This window comes from Nothobranchius furzeri, chromosome 17 (assembly GCF_043380555.1).
Source record: "Nothobranchius furzeri strain GRZ-AD chromosome 17, NfurGRZ-RIMD1, whole genome shotgun sequence".
Classification (NCBI taxonomy): domain Eukaryota; kingdom Metazoa; phylum Chordata; class Actinopteri; order Cyprinodontiformes; family Nothobranchiidae; genus Nothobranchius; species Nothobranchius furzeri.
This window is the reverse complement of record NC_091757.1, coordinates 30,325,329-30,343,616: the sequence shown is the minus strand read 5'-3', so window position 1 is coordinate 30,343,616 and position 18,288 is coordinate 30,325,329. Positions and strand designations below refer to the sequence as shown.

The following is an 18,288-nucleotide window of genomic DNA, read 5'->3' as shown; positions in this document are numbered from 1 at the left end:
GATTTCCCTGCAAACTTCTCCGACAGACGAAGCCTGCGCATCATCCATGTGGGAGTGTGTTTGTCTTTGTGTATGCTGTGTTGATTTTTTTTTTCCATCAAAGGGAGAACCTGCTCAGATGAGGGCCTGACGCTTCTGCGCGTTGGTGCTCGGGGTCTGTCTGCATGATTGTGCATCTGTTTCACAAAGCCTCTCCCTCCCTTGTCTTTCTGCCACTCATTCAGTGTTTGTCTCCGCTTCAAAGCTCTCTCTAAAATAGGCCTTTAATCACAGTTTGGCGTGTGAGCGGCACTGTGGTTCGGAGCTATAAGGGGAGACTGGTTGTATTTATAGCAGAATGCAAAAAGAGGCTGATCACAGAGGGACGGTCCGGGTCCAGAGCTGTTCAGCCACCACCAGCCGATCCCAGAGTCTCCTCTGCACTGGGGGGTTTTGGTGGGTTTGATACAGACTGAAACATTTTACTGGACTCCACCATGTGCATGTCCTGATGAGGTACCTGATGCAGACAGAAATCACTTCCTATCACTATAAAGTTTCCATTTATTTAAAAGAATTTCTGTCAAAATAAAAATGCACATTAAGATTTGAAGGAAAACATTTCATCGTTTCTTGAGATTTATGTGTACATATTTAACATTCTGCAGTGGACTGGCAGTCTGTCCAGGGTGTACCCCGCCTGCTGGAGACTGTCACCAGCCCCCCCCCCCCCCCCCCCCCCGCGACCCTGCATGGATGAGTGGGTACAGATGATGGATCTTTAAACATTGGTTTCTGTCTCGTATTTTCCTTCGAGTGCTTTCCACACAGCGACATTCACTCACTTCAGCCTTTGATTTCTATTCATTCATTTACAAAAATCAACGTTAGACTTTCAAGGCAAACATTTTTGTCCTGGTTGCTGCAGCCCATCACTTCCACTGTGTGATAGTGGACGAGTGCTCCGGTACAGAAAAGAGCAGATTCACATCAAACTTGTCTTTTTCTCAAGGTTTTCTTTTCACTGGCTGCTCTGTCGTCTCTTAACGATGCTGCTGTATCCCTGTGATGCTGCACTACCCGCTCCATGTGAAACGTCCTTCACTGACACACTCGTGCAACACCACCTAGATTTGGGCTCAAGTGTGCGTCTGTGAAAGTTAAATGCAGGAGTAGTAGATGCTGATATTCTGTTCTGTTTTGTAGGAATAAAAGCATTTTTAAAGGTTTGACCAAAAAAAAAAAAGGATATTCCTGAAAGAACTGTAATCACTGTTATTGACAGTGATTTTGCTAGCAGATAGCCAAAAGGGAGAAAATAAGCAGCAAAGCTGTCAGATATGACATTTTGCTGCCAGGACTGATTTATGTCATGACATTTCTGCTCAAAAATCAAATAAAAATATGGTTTGGGGCGTAAAGCTTAGAAATGAAAATAAAATTCCCTTATAGGTGAAAGCTAAACAGTTAGCATCTGTTAGCATTAACTTGATAACATAAACATCTATTTCATGTTAGCTCATCAGCGCTAGCTAACAGAATAGCTGGAATAGCAAGCTTCTGATGGCCTGAATATTAATGTTTTAGTAGAACTCTGAATTCTGCCTCCCTCACTTATGTTAGTTATTGAGATAACTCTAACAGAAGGACCACAAAGATCTGCTAAAACCTCCTTATAAACGTCATATATACTCGTCTAGATTGAGCCCCTAGTTCATTTTTACATTCTGTACATTCTACACTCAGAAATGTGTAAATTAAAGTTTGCTGGGATATTTAGAAACTGTAGTGGTTTAAAAGCATCAGTAATCCACTGGATTAGACTAGCCGTTAGCTCATCAATCTGGTTTTAAGTAGTTTCTATTTCTGCAAACAGAGGCCATCCAAATAGGGTGATATTAATTTTTTAACGAACTTTTCACAGAACTCATTAAAAAAGCACTAAACCACCTCTTTAATGAGAGTACTAACAAGTTTAAGAGACTTACGGATCCCATATGACTTCCCTACCCCCTCACCACTTTTATTGCCTTTTTATCACAGTTTCACACCCATCTGAATACACACACACACACACACACAACCAGTAGCTCCAGTGGGTTTCTTATCTCCGATCATCCCTGTTGTCCGCGTTGCTGACCTTGGTCAAGCCTTCTGAGAGCTTTGTATTGTCCCTCTCATCCAAGTTCTATGTTTGCTTTAGCCTCCATCATCTGTTGGACTCATTACACCTCCCCGCACATTTGCCTTCAATTTCTTATTCTCACTCGTTTTATGTACTCTCTTCTTTTTCTCCTGCTTCCTACACATGTTGTTTCTGAGCATCAAAGACCTTGTAATTTAACCCAAACCCCCTCCTCCTGTAGATGTAAAGTGAAAAACCAGGAAGTACTCCTAGTTTTAAGATGTAAATGGTATTCAGATGTCAGCAACCGAATAATTCAGGGCTGATTATTCTGTGACTACAAAGCAAGGACAGTTTTCTTGGGATTGTCTCACTTTAAGCAACGTGTCGCCTTAAGGATTTCAACCACGTTGATCCTGTTCTGCTAAATCAGACCCCAGATAAACGCAAATGTAGATGGTGATTGTACTACATGTTTACACACACACACACACACACACACACTAACATGCACACAAACACTGACGATCCACAGCTGTGGCCGCTCGTGCAGCTCTCAAATACACCAACTTACACTTGTGCGGATCACAACCATGTGCACACACATGATGTTGACTCAGTGTGTTGGCAGATGGTAAGTGTGTATGCACGTATCACTTCTTAATGACAGAGCTGATCTGATCACTTCAGAAAGCCACTCGAAGCTGAACTCTCCCTCAGCTGGCGAAGAAATGCTGAAGTCATTGAGCAGGTACCCCAGAGACCTGTTCAGGACTCTGTGTGTGTGTGTGTGTGTGTGTGTGTGTGTGTGTGTGTGTGTGTGTGTGTGTGTGTGTGTGTGTGTGTGTGTGTGTGTGTTTGTGTGTGTGTGTGTGTGTTTGCAGGAGCCTTGGCGGTGCATCTCTGGAGTGATTCTGTGCGGCTGTGTGGAACACAGCAGATGTGCTCGGTTCTCCCCTGAGGATGTTTCCTCTCTCTTCACTCACTCTCATCCTGCTTCCTCATCCGCACATGCCCTCCGATGTTTATACCACGCTGCTCTTCAGATAATAAGCTGACTTCAGTACTTATCCCCCTTCCTTCCACCGGGTCCTCAGTCCCTCCTCTCATTCCTCTCTGCCTCTTAGATTCTATTAAACTTAAACAGACTTTAGAGGTCCGTCGAAACGCTTTAAGACCTTCTGCAAACACGCCATGGTGCATTACCTTCAGCTTATGGAGGGCAGGTCAGAAGTTGGAGCCAACGTGCTCAGAGGGTTTTAGCTTGTTGGAGAGCTGAACTCAGAGAAAGCAGGTTTGCTGTTGCCTTTAGCTGACGTTCTGCACTCCTGCTGCAGTTCATCATCACCAGGCAGCTCCTTGGCTCTGCTTTTGTAAAGATCCCATCTGCTTGACACAGACTGATAGAAGATGACACAGTCGTCTGCAAATGTCCTCTATTTTTGTTTACAGTATATTTGGCTTTAAGAAGCAAAGCCTGGATGGCACCTGTAACTTTTATTTTATCTGACTTCTTCATTCCAAACAGCGTTTCAGACTATTTGCAGTGTATTTTAAAGCTGTCACGGCTCCGGAAGAAGATCTGTGGGCTGACATCATTCAGGGAAAATCCAAACAGGAACAAAAGAGAAAATGGGTAATTAGTGAGCCGTCTGTGACTATAAACAGCGGTGGAAGCTTTAGATTTTACGTGATTTTGATTTAACCCACAGACTAAAGTTGCCACGCTCTGTTGGAAATAACTATGTATAAAAGTGTAATCCCTTTCTGTGGGGAAGTTTCTAAAAGACGCATTTTTATATTTAAAGGGACTGAAGCAAAAACAAAAGCCTCCATAAAAACATTAAATTGCCTTTTTTTATTACTTTGAGCTTATGTTTGAGAGCCAAGCAGCCAGAAATAACTGAATGTTGCTGCTGGTTGGATGGAGAGTCCGATGTCAAGAATTCTTATTAATGATTTAAAGTTGGCTTCTATTCTGTAGAATTAAATGTAAAATGTTGGAGCTTTTAATGAAGAGGCTCCATCAACCATTTTCCTGTCATCACTCAGGTCGTCCATTGAGAACCTTTTGATAATAATAATAATAATAATAATAATAATACGTTTTATTTAAAAGCGCCTTTCAGAACACCCAAGGTCGCTTGACAGTCTTGATGGTCTCGTCTGTCCACCAGCAGCACCCGTTGAACGGTTGAAGAGATGTTTACTTTCAAATTCATCAGGCTGGACCAAGACTTTAACGTCTTTTATGCTTTCGTTGTCACTGTGGATTATTTTACAGGTGTTTTACATCCACAGGTAGGGTTTCATTCATGATTCTTGATTTTGGCGCCACCTGTGGCGTACAGATGCCACTGTAGTTGCATATGATCACGACGATTTTGAAGAATGTTCTCCTTTTTCTTAAATGAATAAAAAATGTAAAAAGCTGCATGAGAGGCGAGTTTAAAGGAGGCAAACAAAAGCATCTTCCAAGAGCTTGGTTCCAGCAGAATGAATATTCTTTGTGTTAAGGAGCCTTGAAGCTCAGTGATAATAAGACTTGAATAGTTGCATCATTCTTGCAACACACTTCAATTTTATGACCTTGCTCATATTTTTTAAATTCCGACACATATGCAAACACATTTGCTCTCAAAAGCTGCCTTTTCATCCAGCCCGGGCGTCCTCGTGTGTGCAAGTCCATTTAGTCTCAACTAGGCCACTGCAACACACGAGCAGTTAGTCGCACTATAAATCACTCCGGTTCCTGCCACTCCCTGAGCAGATTTCTGCTATTTCAGTCTCGAGATGCAAAGTAAAGTAAGATGTAAAAATATCTGTTAAAGAGTACGGCGTCATCACTGACTTGTGTTTTGCACACCTTCCTTCTGTGTGGGTAAGGTGGGACTGTTACCCAGGAGGAAAACAAGGTGACGCGGTGGTACGAGCAACAGAGTGTAGAGAATGAAAACTAAACACCTTTTTTTATTCCTCCTGTATCTGTTTTGCTTTATTTTCAGCTCTTCTACACATATTTGTTGCTTTGCTAATAAAGGGTGTGTGTGTGTGCGTGCGTGCGTGTGTGCGTGAGTGCGTGTGTGTGTGCTGATTTATTTTTAAAATTTTCATCTTAAACATGAAATCCAGCTCTAGTTTTCTTTTTCCATTTAGACAGAATAACATCTTATTTTAGAGAAATCCCACATATATACTTTTTTCTATGTAAAAGAATCAATAACAGGGTTAGAAACGAGGCTAACGTGTCATTAATCATCTGAAGGATAACCTGAACTCAGTAAAAAGCCCAGCTAGTAATAAACTGCAATCTGCATCAGGATGTGCAGCACGATAATGAACAATCTAATCACCCCCGCAGATTTACACCCATTATTAGTGTGCATTTAGAAGCACCCTGACCCTCTGCATTCTGCCCACGTTCTCGCCTGGATCTCATTCTCCTCGTGCAGTAATGCTTCCAGGTCCGAACGATCTGAGTGTTGTGTTTAAAATGCTCTACAGAGCCTGGATGAAGCGTCTCCGTCTCCATGAGGCGGGCTCTCCCTAACGCTGCGTCGCTGAGTCTTAAATGATGTGGGAGATTGTTAGGCAACCGAAATTTATGTTGCGTTCTAGAACAAGTGAGTCAATTTTCTTAATGTGGAAATTGCTCGTTGTAATGGAAGTTTTATTGAACAAACTGTACGATGCACACATTGAGAGAGGGTTAAGCATGATTTGAGGAGGAGCATCTTTGCTTTGTGTTTATTTGCACGGCCCTCCTACAGGAATGAGCTCCTTATCTCTCTTCTGGCATGAAGATCTGGAACTTATCAGACTAACTTAATAACTTAATGCTCGTTACGTAAATAAGATGATTTGTGCTGCAGGAGTCATTAACGCCAGGCCTTAAAGTTTCAGAATAAGAGCTTTTATTATTAATAACTTCAGTTATGCTACATTGCTGCTGTAAACTAGAAGGCTCAAATGGATATCCCACTCGGGGGACTGGGATTGATGTCTGGTTTGGGGCTGTTGTATTTTTATTGACTGTGCTTGCTGGGGGGCATTAGAGCTGGTGAGCCACATGCTACAAATACAGAGCATTTCATAATGATTGTTCGGGAAACGATCGTGACTGTGGTGGCATCACATCACCAGATCTTCCGTTCCTAGAAACAGATGCTCCAGGTTAGTCACGGTCACTTTATTCCCAGGTGTCGAGTATCCCTCACACACTCAACACCTGGGAATCATAAATCTAATGATCACTCTCTGTTTAATTGTTTTTAGCATTTTCTTCAACTCCCAAAAGAAATATCTGGTTTCCGATTGTTTAAGTCCCCAGTAGCTTTTTCTGGCACCAGTGTGGTCCCTGGTTGATTGGAAACAGTCGGTCTGCTGAAGACTTCACAGCTGCTGGGATTTGTTGTATTTATGTTGTATTTATGTTGTATTTATGTTGTATTTATGTTGTATTTATGTTGTATTTATGTTGTATTTATTGTGAGAACAGAACAACTGAAAGCAATGAGGTAGTAAGTAGAAGTTCATTCAAGTTGCTTCTGTAAACTTCAGTAACTCGAGCTCATGAAAAAATAGGAAAAGACTGGGAAAATGTATTTCATCGTCCAATTTAAATGCCGGGGGGGGGGGGGGTGTCTGTAAGATCAGGGGACCCATCACCCTATAGGGGAGGTGGGCTCCCCTTAGCTCCCCGGTGATTCAAAGCCTGGCTAATGCTAACACAACCCAACTGATACTCAATGAGTCATGAAATAAAATTAGCCACACTGTTGGACAAAAAGTTATTATTATTTAATAATGAAGTAGCAACAAATCAGGCCACCATCAGTCTGTGATACTGTAGCCTCCTTTAGCGCCTTCAAATGAGTGGAGGCCGCTTCGATGTTCATCCTGGTGTCGCCTCCAAAGACGTTAGTCTTACTTTTACCTCCAGGCTCTGCCATGATGATGACAAAAAAGTTCTTCTTCTTCTTCTTCTTCTTCTGCTCCTCCTTCTCCTTCTTCTTATTGTTCTCCTTCTTCTTTTTCTTCTCCTTCTTATTGTTCTTCTTCTTCTCCCTCTCCTTCTTCTTCTTCTCCCTCTCCTTCTTCTTCTTCTTCTTCTTCTTCTTCTTCTTCTTCTGCTCCTCCTTCTCCTTCTTCTTATTGTTCTCCTTCTTCTTTTTCTTCTCCTTCTTATTGTTCTTCTTCTTCTCCCTCTCCTTCTTCTTCTTCTCCCTCTCCTTCTTCTTCTTCTTCTTCTTCTTCTTCTCCCTCTCCTTCTCCTTCTTCTTCTTCTTCTTCTTCTTCTTTTTCTTCTCCTTCTTCTTATTGTTCTTCTTCTCCTTCTTCTTCTTCTCCCTCTCCTTCTCCTTCTACTTCTTCTTCTTCTTCTTCTCCTTCTTATTGTTCTTCTTCTTCTCCCTCTCCTTCTTCTTCTCCTTCTTCTTATTGTTCTTCTTCTCCTTCTTCTCCTTCTCCTTCTTCTTCTTCTTCTCCCTCTCCTTCTCCTTCTTCTTCTTCTCGTTCTTCTTCTTCTTTTTCTTCTGCTCCTCCTCCTTCTTCTTCTTTTTCTTCTCCTTCTACTTATTGTTCTTCTTCTTCTCCCTCTCCTTCTTCTTCTTCTTCTGCTCCTCCTTCTTCTTCTTCTTTTTCTTATCCTCCTCCTCCTTCTTCTTCTTCTTCTTCTTCTCCTTCTTATTGTTCTTCTTCTTCTCCCTCTCCTTCTTCTTCTTCTTCTTCTCCTTCTTATTGTTCTTCTTCTTCTCCCTCTCCTTCTTCTTCTTCTTCTTCTCGTTCTTCTTCTTCTTTTTCTTCTCCTTCTTCTTATTGTTCTTCTTCTCCTTCTTCTTCTTCTCCCTCTCCTTCTCCTTCTACTTCTTCTTCTTCTTCTTCTCCTTCTTATTGTTCTTCTTCTTCTCCCTCTCCTTCTTCTTCTCCTTCTTCTTATTGTTCTTCTTCTCCTTCTTCTCCTTCTCCTTCTCCTTCTTCTTCTTCTTCTCCCTCTCCTTCTCCTTCTTCTTCTTCTCGTTCTTCTTCTTCTTTTTCTTCTGCTCCTCCTCCTTCTTCTTCTTTTTCTTCTCCTTCTACTTATTGTTCTTCTTCTTCTCCCTCTCCTTCTTCTTCTTTTTCTTATCCTCCTCCTCCTTCTTCTTCTTCTTCTTCTTCTCCTTCTTATTGTTCTTCTTCTTCTCCCTCTCCTTCTTCTTCTTCTTCTTCTCCTTCTTATTGTTCTTCTTCTTCTCCCTCTCCTTCTTCTTCTTCTTCTTCTCGTTCTTCTTCTTCTTTTTCTTCTCCTTCTTCTTATTGTTCTTCTTCTTCTCCCTCTCCTTCTTCTTCTTCTTCTTATCCTCTTCCTCCTTCTTCTTCTTCTTTTTCTTCTTCTTCTTCTTCTTCGTCTGCTCCTCCTTCTTCTTCTTTTTCTTCTCCTTCTTCTTATTGTTCTTCTTCTTCTTCTTCTTCTCCTCCTCCTCCTCCTCCTCCTCCTCCTCTTCCTCCTCCATGTTCTGTGCCAACACCGTCTAAGGCAAAGTGCCATGTGTACACGAATGAGGAACAGTGTTTAATCTTGGACTTTTATCTCATCTATATTTATATTTTAATGACATTTTTCTTTAACTTGTGTGAATGTGCTTTTATTCTTACACTGCAAGCGCACCTTCATTTTGTTGTGCAATGTTCTAAAAACTCACTTGTGTTGCTTTGAGGATTTTTAAATACAACACGGCTGTTGAACCGTTAAATGTGCGAGTGCCAAAGCTGTTTCAAACAGGTCCTTCAGGTAGCCAACGATTGCTAAGATAAAAACTATCTATGATTCTATATTTCCTACACACGATTAGAATTGCCCTTTAATGCAGAAGAGCTTATAGTGACACAGAACTTGTTTCAAGGCTCTGGAAACTGAAGGAAAGTATAAAATGTAAAACCTGCAGCATCCTTGTTGTAAGATAACGACATATCTCTGTGTCTTTACCCAGATGTGTTGGACAGCATGGCGAGGTTCAGCGTTCAGGCGGTCTTCAACTACAGCATGCTGACTCTATCAGACCACGAGAGAGTTTTGTACGTCGGAGCGCGAGAGGCCATGTTCGCCCTGGACCCCAACGACATCAGCAGGCAGCTGCGTCCACAGGTGAGACCCACATTTAAAACATCATATAAAATATAGAGGCCTGTTCTGCTTATGAGCAGGATTTTTAAAAGAAAGATTTGGGTTTTTGCTTAGAAATGGAATCACCGCCCATCAGTGTTTTTATAAAACTGCACTGAGCTAAATCACAGCATAGCTTTCTGCAGGGTTTGGGCTTTGTGAGCAACAAAAAGCATCTGTCTCACAGCTTTGCTGCACGCAGAGATAAACATTCATTCCACATTCAATTAGAACATCAGCTGGAATGAAACAGAACTCATTAAAGCATCACAAGAGTTCATCTTGGATGAGCAGCAAGGAAAATGAAACATCTTCTTTCACACTTTATTGTGCTCCCTATTAACTTTTAAAACATATTGCATCTGACGATCACAGAGCCTAGATGGCTTACTAATAACAAGCAAACTGCTAAATAAAACCATTCTTATAATGTTGTAATTAGCTAAAAAACCTCCTGTTCCGCAGAAACAGCTTTCCGTTTTTACCCACACACACACACACACACACACACACACACACACACCGTTTATCTTTTGTTATTCTGGTGATAGCATGACGCCGTCATCATGTGAAACACTTTAGCCCCTAGCTGTTTTCTTAGCTCAGGGAGGATTAGCACTTAGCAAATTTTTGCAAGTGTTTTCTACCAGATTATACCATAATACTAAAGCATTAGCATTTATTAACATAATATGTGCTGACTTAAAACTTAAGGGCAGATGTTAGCAAAGACTTGGTGAAAGTGCTGATGCTGCGCATGTGTAGTTATCTGTGCTTCAATTAAGCTAGTTTTTATTAATATTTAGTGTGTGTGTGTGTGTGTGTGTGTGTGTGTGTGTGTGTGTGTGTGTGTGTGTGTGTGTGTGTGTGTGTGTGTGTGTGTGTGTGTGTGTGTGTGTGTGTGTGTGTGTGTGTGTGGTCAAGAGGCTAAATGCACAATCAAAACAATAAAAAACGACCGTAATGCTAATCACATCAGCTGCTGGTATATCAGGAGAATTTTTTTCCTGCTGATGAATTTCAGGGCAGGTGATGTTTGGCGTTAATGTCTGCAGCTACTAGCTTCAATATTTCACTTCTGTCAGCACGAAAACATCCAGCGTGAACAGAAGGGAGGCTCACATCCCGTCATCCAGGTCCTGTTTGTTAGTTTAGGATGAGATCATTCAATAGGCGTCTCTTTTTTTTTTTCTTTTTTTTTGTAAACGATCGTTGTTCTTCTGTGTGTTTGTTGTGTTTCTGTAAAGCACTCTGGGGGAACCTGTTGTCTGTATTAATACCCTTGACTTGACCTGCAGCACACACGCCCACTCACACAGAGAGACGCTGAACCCTCCGAGACTCCGTCTGGCTCCGCTTTGCTCCTTCAATAATTGGTCTTTGTTGCAATCAATACAGTTACAGCGATGCAATGAAGGTGTAGTGAGCAGCCCGCAGCGGTTTGGGTGTTTCTATCCGATTTACCACTGTAATGAGAAGTTATTAGATGCACACACACGCACACACACAAACACATTGACACAAAACCTCACCACTGGCTGTTTGAGTGAGGGTTATGGGTCTTACACTAATGATAAGGCCACCTGTTGTCAGCCCTAGTGTGCAGTATAGATAAAAGGAGCAAACAGAAAAATGACTGAGCACGGGTGGGGAAATAATTCCTCTCTCATGTCATCATCTGCCCGTCATTCTCTCTCTTTCTTTTGCCTTCTTTTCTTCCTTCCACTGCTTTTCTTTAATTTCTTCTCTGCTGTCTTCCTCCTTGTTTGTCTTCATTACTTTCATCACAATCTTCCTCCCCTGGACATTCTCCAGGGACGTTTTCCTCAGGATTTAGACTTTTTGTGCACAAGCAGCTCTCGTTTAGTCTTTGCAGAGCTCCTGTCTGAACTATTCAGCTCGGTTATTTTCCTCATGATGACGGTGGATCCGGTTTTATTGCCTGACAGTTTATTTCATTATAAAGTTGCAACTGATGACAAATGATATTTGATCCAAATGCATCCATGTGTTTTTATTCCAGGAAGTTCAGCTCGTGCTCTGAGTAAACTTGCCAATCAGATTTCTGTTTTTATACAAATGCTAATGGCTTGTCGCTAGCCTGTATTGTTTGTGCTGATGCAGTAGGAGATAAAACACCGGAGATTTGTGCTGGCCTTTCCAAATGCTGAAAGCATGCATCCATTACTAAAACACACATTTGCATTTGAAGTAGTTTTACCTGGAAGGCAGGTACGCCGAGGTGTCTGTAAACACCCTGATGTGATGAGAGCCGAGCTGCCTAAAAAGCGGCTGCTGCTATTTGTTTCTTAAATGTGCAGAAATGAGATGCACAGCAGCTGATGTTTGTTGTGGAAGATGTCTTTGTAGGGCATAGGTGATCAACACTCAGAGATCCTCTTACACCATGACTGTCAAAACCACCTGGTATTAAGTTTAGCTCTGCGCCTGGTGTGTGTGTGGATAAAGAGAAGAGGGATCTTTAAGTGATCCATTAAAATAAGCAGGGGAACAAAATTAGGAGTAAAAATAAGTGCTTGATTCTAGCCAGCCCTTCGTTAAAAGCACAGAACCTACAGGTGATATTTCACAGCCGCTGATCTTAATGACTCATTTAGATATTAACTCTGATGAGTATGCCTCCGATATGAGAGCAACTCTCTGAAATTAGATGAGTTCAGAAGGAATTCAGTTCATTTGTCTGCAGCTCAGACCCACATGGACCCGGGTAGGTGGCCACACCTGACTTCTAATCCTGTATTTACCAGGAACATTGCCATCCAACACAAACTAGATGCGACGCATCATAGTGTATAGGTAGTGCTATTGTTAAAGAGATATTCCACTCCAAAGTGAAATTTCTCTGTTGCTATATCCCCAGAGTCAGATAAGTGAGGAAAAGCATTTAAAGTTTAAGTCCCATAAGTCATCACACACTGGTGAAATTACATCTCCCGTTTGGCCCATCCCTGTGGGGAGCGGTGAGCTGCTGGTGTAGGTGCGCTCAGGAAGTAGCGGGTGGTTTAACCCCCCAATCCAACCCCTTAAAGCTGAGTGTCAAGCAGGGAGGCATTGGATCTGACTTTGGCATGATTTGAACCCTGATCTCCCAGGGCTGAAACTACCACTAGACCACTGAGAAGGTCATTTGAAAGCAGCCCAGTCATTCTGCTAATCTGGCAGCATTATAGGGGCTTCACATCTGGTAGCGCTTGGCCCAGTCCGCATTGCATATGTTGTTTTCATACCTGGGTGGCCTGGTGCTTCCCCTATCCTACCGGGCGGTTTTTCAGCCCTTATGCTCTGGTGGTTTGCTCAGGACTGGTCCTGGCCAGCACACCCACTACGACTGATTGGCTGGCTCAAATGCACGCCTACCATCAGGGAGAGCTTCCGATTGGTGGATAGAATCAATCAGCAGGGGCTTCCCGCATGCGTGATTCATTTTCATTCTGGATACGGAGACGTAAACGTGCCTCTGACCGAAGCTGCAGCAGCTCTCTCTTTGTCACTGCTGTGAGGAGTGCACACACACACACACACACACACACACACACACACACACACACACACACACACACACACACACACACACACACACACACACACACACACACACACACACACACACACATGACCGTCTTTGCTCAAGGGACACACTACAGACCTGTCCACACATCCTTTGCCCCGCCCATATGCTCTGAGATTTCCCCGTTCCTGATAAGTGTGTGTGTGTGAACAGACCCTGCCCATGCGGGAGCCCAGTCTGTGCTGGTCCAGATGGGAAACTGCCATTACGTTTGCTTTGGTTGGTAAGAACTGGCCGACTGACCAAAGGTAGTCCCGCAACGGGGTATCTGGCAGTTGTTATTTATGGAACCTCTGGTGACTCTGTTGCTGTAGACTGCTAGCGATTTCAAGACCCAAAAATCAGTACTTTTAGAGGATATTGCAATGATGGCAGCGGACTGGCTTTTTGTCCATATTTTTTATCACTAGACGATACAGCTGCAGGTTCGACTCTCCTCGAAAGGCTCTTCACAAGCTCCTGGAGTGCTTGTGTGGGAATGTGTTCCCACTGATGCTGTAGAGCACTTATGAGGTCAATCACTGATGTTATAGAAGTTCTCACAGTCTCTTGATAAGGCTGGGGTCAAGGTTCTGCGTAGGCCAGTCACATTCATATATCCATGTCCTCCAGGTACTTTCTCTGTGAACATGTTGGAAAAATGTTGCCCTAAAACCATCTCCCCTCCGACACCAAATCTCAAAGACTGCTCAGAGCAGTAACGTTCTCCAGCCCCCGCCAAGCATGCATCCACTGTCTCACGGTGTTGGTGAACATTACACCACTCCACCCTAGCCTGGACCGGGTAGTGTGAGAAAGCATGCAGCTGTGCAACAATAGAAGTCTACTCCATAAACCTCCTGCCACATCAATGCCACTGGAGGTCCTGAACTCCTCAGCTCTGGAGTCTGCAGGGCTTAGCAGACTTTTTATGCAGCAATGCACCACAGCGGTCTTTGACTCTGTTATTTTTTTAGTTACAGTTACCCCTAAATTATTCCAATTTTCATAATATCACTTACACAAACGAAATTTCCCTAAACACCCCATTGCAAAGGTGCCACATTAACACTCCAACACATTTGATGTCACTGTGCACAGACTGCATGGCTGGGTGCTTGATTTAATACATCTGTGGCACACGAGCAGACCTAAGCATCTGAATTTCACAGAGACAAGGTGTGACCTAGTACTTTTGTTCCTGTAGTGGAGCTTATACCGACAGTCCCTCTGGAAACCAGCCTTGTCTATGTTTGATTTTTATTTATATCAGAATCACCATAGTTGTGCCGTTTAATCTATTATGTTAAAGCACTGATTGTCTAACAGCGTATTACACTACAGCAGTTGTTTGTTTGATTGCAGTTGGTTAACAACCAGTAGAAGTAAAGTTGGGCTGTGTAGCAGCCCTCTGCCTGTAATGGCCAACCTAATTATTTCTAATGGTGTGGAAACATCTAAGGGAACACAGTGGATTGTCTTGGACCTGTATTCATGGAGCAAAGTTCAGCCGTGTGTTACTGAGGCTTTGTAACGCAAAAAAGAGAATGCATCAATGACCTTTCCCTCTAGACATTTCATTTGGATACACTCTTCTGAGTCGAGTCCGTCTTTAAGGCTGAAGACGTGGTGCTGTCATATCATCAGCTCTGTCTCCTCAGTGGGGCTCTCGGACCGTCCATCCCACTACTGGCAGCGGGTTTAATGGATCCAATATAGGAACAAACACAGACGGATAATAAGTCTGGGAAGCCACAAGCTGCATTCTTGCGTCACCTGAGCGCCTCGGGCTGTGTGTGTGTCTGCAGCGTGTCTCTCTGAAACTACCCTTGTTCATAATAGTGGATCTAATGTATGTAGGGTACATTTATGCTTATGAGAAAACGAAAGAGGGAAAATACCATCACTACGATGACTGGTTCTGTGCTTGTTGCCATAGTTACGGCAACTAGTGGTCGGTAAAGCAGAGTATTAGCTGATCAACAAGACAGGTGATTTTCTGTTCTTCTTTTCTTTTTTTTTATTGTCAACAGAAACCAAATGATGTTGTTTTCCTGCACTAAACACAGCAAAAGAACCCTTTCGTATGAAATGCATCACGTTTGTCTCCGTCTTCCCCCAGATCGACTGGCCGGCCCCCCAGGATAAGAAGAGGGAATGTGTGGCCAAGGGGAAGAACAACCAGGTATATCTCAGCCTTCAGAGTCACAAGCAGTCTGGTTGCGGCTTTTAAACAATAGCTGGTTCTGTAAGAGCCGCATCTCTTAGTTCACTCAATTACCTTTTGTTAGAGTGTCTGGGGTTCGTATCTGGAAGGCTTCCAGCCATTACATTAACACACGGAGAAGTGCATCATCCAGACAGGGTCAGGATCAGCAGCTTTTAGAGGCAGAGTGCATTACATCACTTCCTCCTTCCTCGCAAAGCCCCGCCCTTGTTAAGGGAGAACTTAAACTCTAATGTAAGACCTGAGAACTGTTGAAACCAAAGGTGTAATTATATGACGCGGTATGGGGGCCAAAATTAAGACTACTGCCCAGCAGCAGGAGGCTATATAAATTCTGAAGCAAACTACTGACCTGATTAATGATAAGCTGGCGCCGGTAACTGAGAGGCTGGCGCTGCTTACTGAGAAATAGCACCTTTACCAGCCTTACTACTAGATACGCTAGGGACTAGCAGCCCTCGGCTGGTCATTGACTGGTTCACATACTCCCTCTGCTGTCTATTAGCATGGATAGGCTAGCGTTAGCCTGGACTGGCTGGTGTTAGCATTGGAGAGGCTAGCCATTAGCGTGCCTAAGCTGCTCACTAGCTGGATTTCCTACCACCTTGACGGACCATTAGCATGGATAGGCTGGCGTTAGCATCGGAGAGGCTAGCCATTAGCGTGTCTAGGCTGGCCACTAGCTGACTAGTGACTCTCTGAGACATGCTAATGGCTAGCCTCTCCGATGCTATTGCCAGCCTATCCATGCTTACAGTCCGTCAAGGGGGTAGGAAATCCAGCTAGTGGCCAGCCTAGGCACGCTAATGGCTAGCCTCTCCAGTGCTAACACCAGCCCGTCCAGGCTAACGCTAGCCTATCCATGCTAATAGACAGCAGAGGGAGTGTGTGAACCAGTCAATGACCAGCCAAGGGCTGCTAGTCCCTAGCGTATCTTGTAGTAACGCCGGTAAAGGTGCTATTTCTCAGTAAGCAGCGCCAGCCTCTCAGTTACCGGCGCCAGCTTATCATTAATCAGGTCGGTAGTTAGCTTCAGAATATATATAGCCTCCTGCTGCTGGGCAGTAGTCTTAATTTTGGCCCCCATACCGCGTCATATAATTAAGCCTAAAAGATGCTGTGTCAGGGTTCTTAAAGGGTCATATTCTTTGTTTTTGTTTTCCCAAAAGACCGTCAGGTCATTACAGGAGAGATTGATGGCACAGCTTTGATGAGTTTACCCAATTGCTTTGCTTTCTTTTCCCTTCAAATGTGTAGGTGAAAGAGTTTTAAGGAAAAACACTAAGAGAAAGGATTGTTTTGTCGATTTATTTGGTAAATACAGCATAAGTAAATACATTTATGCTACATGGCATTCCTGCTAGGGATGTTCAAATCACATTTTTTTCTCCTGCTTTTTTATCTGCTGATAATAATTCCCGTTCTGATACTTCAGGAATACATTAAAATAATAAGACATCAAAGTGGTCCTTTTAAGTATTTTTATTATATTTTTGTGTTTCTTTCTTTCTGACTTTATGTGTATTAGCCAAAAATCTGTTTTCCGTGTTTTTATCTGAGTTGCTGCAGCGAACTGGGAGTATTGGTTTCAAACTAACAGAGACAGGTGGTTCGTTGCGGCGCCTACATCTAAAGGGAAAAGCTAGGAAAATGTTTGTTTTGATGGTGGCAAATTAGATTTGTGGTGCTGAACGCAGCTCTACCTTTTCCACCACATTAAATTCCCAGCATGCACACATTACAAGTGTGTTTTACATCCTTCACTGTCCAGTTAAAAATGCATCCAAACTGCAGACTTTTCCTCTCTCCTGAGAAAACACATTAGCCCCGCATTGGCCTGCTAGCTAACAGCTGCATATCGTGATGTCTGAATCCCCGCCTGCCTCAGAAACGTGTTGAAATTAAAAATGAGCCATTGTTATTCCATTTAAAAATCCCTTTCTCATGATGAATTAAAAAAGTCTTGTTGGTTGTTTTATAAGGTTAAATCTGATCTTTTCCACCCGTTCCGATTCCTTTGAAAATCCCGTGATTGGATCGGAGCGTCCCTAGTTCATACGCCTAAACGTGCTTATTTTCTGCTTCTGTTGGTCAAATTTGGCAAATTTATTTTGCGAACAGTACACTTGGCAGGTTTTGTTTGCTGCAGTGAAAAGCATCACCGTCTCATCATCCAGATGTGTTGCTCCAGTTCGTTTTGTTCTGTCTTAAACGTCAAACTACATTTTACAGGCTTGCTTCCAAAATAATCCAACGCGAGGGAGGGTTTAGTAGCACTTACGTATAATTCATCATCGTGGTTTTGTAGCCAAAACACACATTAACCCACAGGTGTAACAAACTCAAAGTTTATTTCCTCCCAAATCTCACCATCTGTTGTGGTGCATCAGCAGACAGTCAGCTGACCCCAGCCAGCTCTCCCGTCTGCTTAGCCTGCATGTTGTCCATGTGCTAGCTGTGGGGGTAAATATATTATAGAAGCTTGCAGAGCTTTAGCAAGCAGCTCTAAATGCACAACAGTAACTTTTGATGTGGTCTGCAGCAAGAGGAGGAAAGGTTCCTTGGACTGCAGTGGCTGCAGCTCTTTGAAACTGACTCCAAGTAGAATAAAAAATGCATGCCGTGAAGTAAGTTTAAGCGGAGCTTTAAAAACACTGCGGTTGTTTTGAATAGTCATTAAACGATTCTGAAAATCGGCATCTTCTGTTCTTTCGTGGTGTAGTTTTAGACGTCCAGTACGACAGGCTGTGCTCTGTAGCTGCACAAATGTTCTGCTTTTCTTTCTAGCTAATTCATACTTCACATACATTTTAGTCAGATTGGAGGAAAATGCAGCAATTGCCACCAAGTGTCTGCTGCAACAGCAATATTTACTGGTGTTTCTAGGTAATGGTAAACTGTCTGCCCTGGTGTTGCAAAGGCAATATTAACTAATTGATCTGAATAATTAATTCCACTAGTGCGCATCATGTCTGAGCATCTGTTCCCATTTCCTCTCAAAGAGCTTCGTTCTTCGTGGCAGTGCAGACAATAAAGGGCACTTCTCATGAAGTGCTGCATAAGTTATTCTGTTTATTCTCTGGACCTGTCTGTCATTTTCGTCTTCACTTTAGATTATTCAGATAATTTGTCACGGCGTTGTCTGTTAAGTGATGCAATCAATGGCTGCTGAACGCCCGCCCCAGTTTTGTTGCATTTCATCAGAATAAATGAGATTTTTACACTTTCTAATGCAAAGATTTGAACAG

The 18,288-nt window shown here is 42.9% G+C and overlaps 1 protein-coding gene across 1 annotated transcript in view; it reads left to right on the top strand.

Moving 5' to 3' along the window:
- sema4c (sema domain, immunoglobulin domain (Ig), transmembrane domain (TM) and short cytoplasmic domain, (semaphorin) 4C) overlaps positions 1-18,288 on the top strand; it is a 68,668-nt gene that overhangs the window by 27,231 nt on the left and 23,149 nt on the right. The window contains exons 3-4 of the mRNA XM_015971958.3: positions 9,073-9,227; positions 14,936-14,998. Of these exons, the coding sequence (XP_015827444.1) occupies positions 9,073-9,227; positions 14,936-14,998 (218 nt within the window). The remainder of the gene's footprint in view (positions 1-9,072; positions 9,228-14,935; positions 14,999-18,288) is intronic.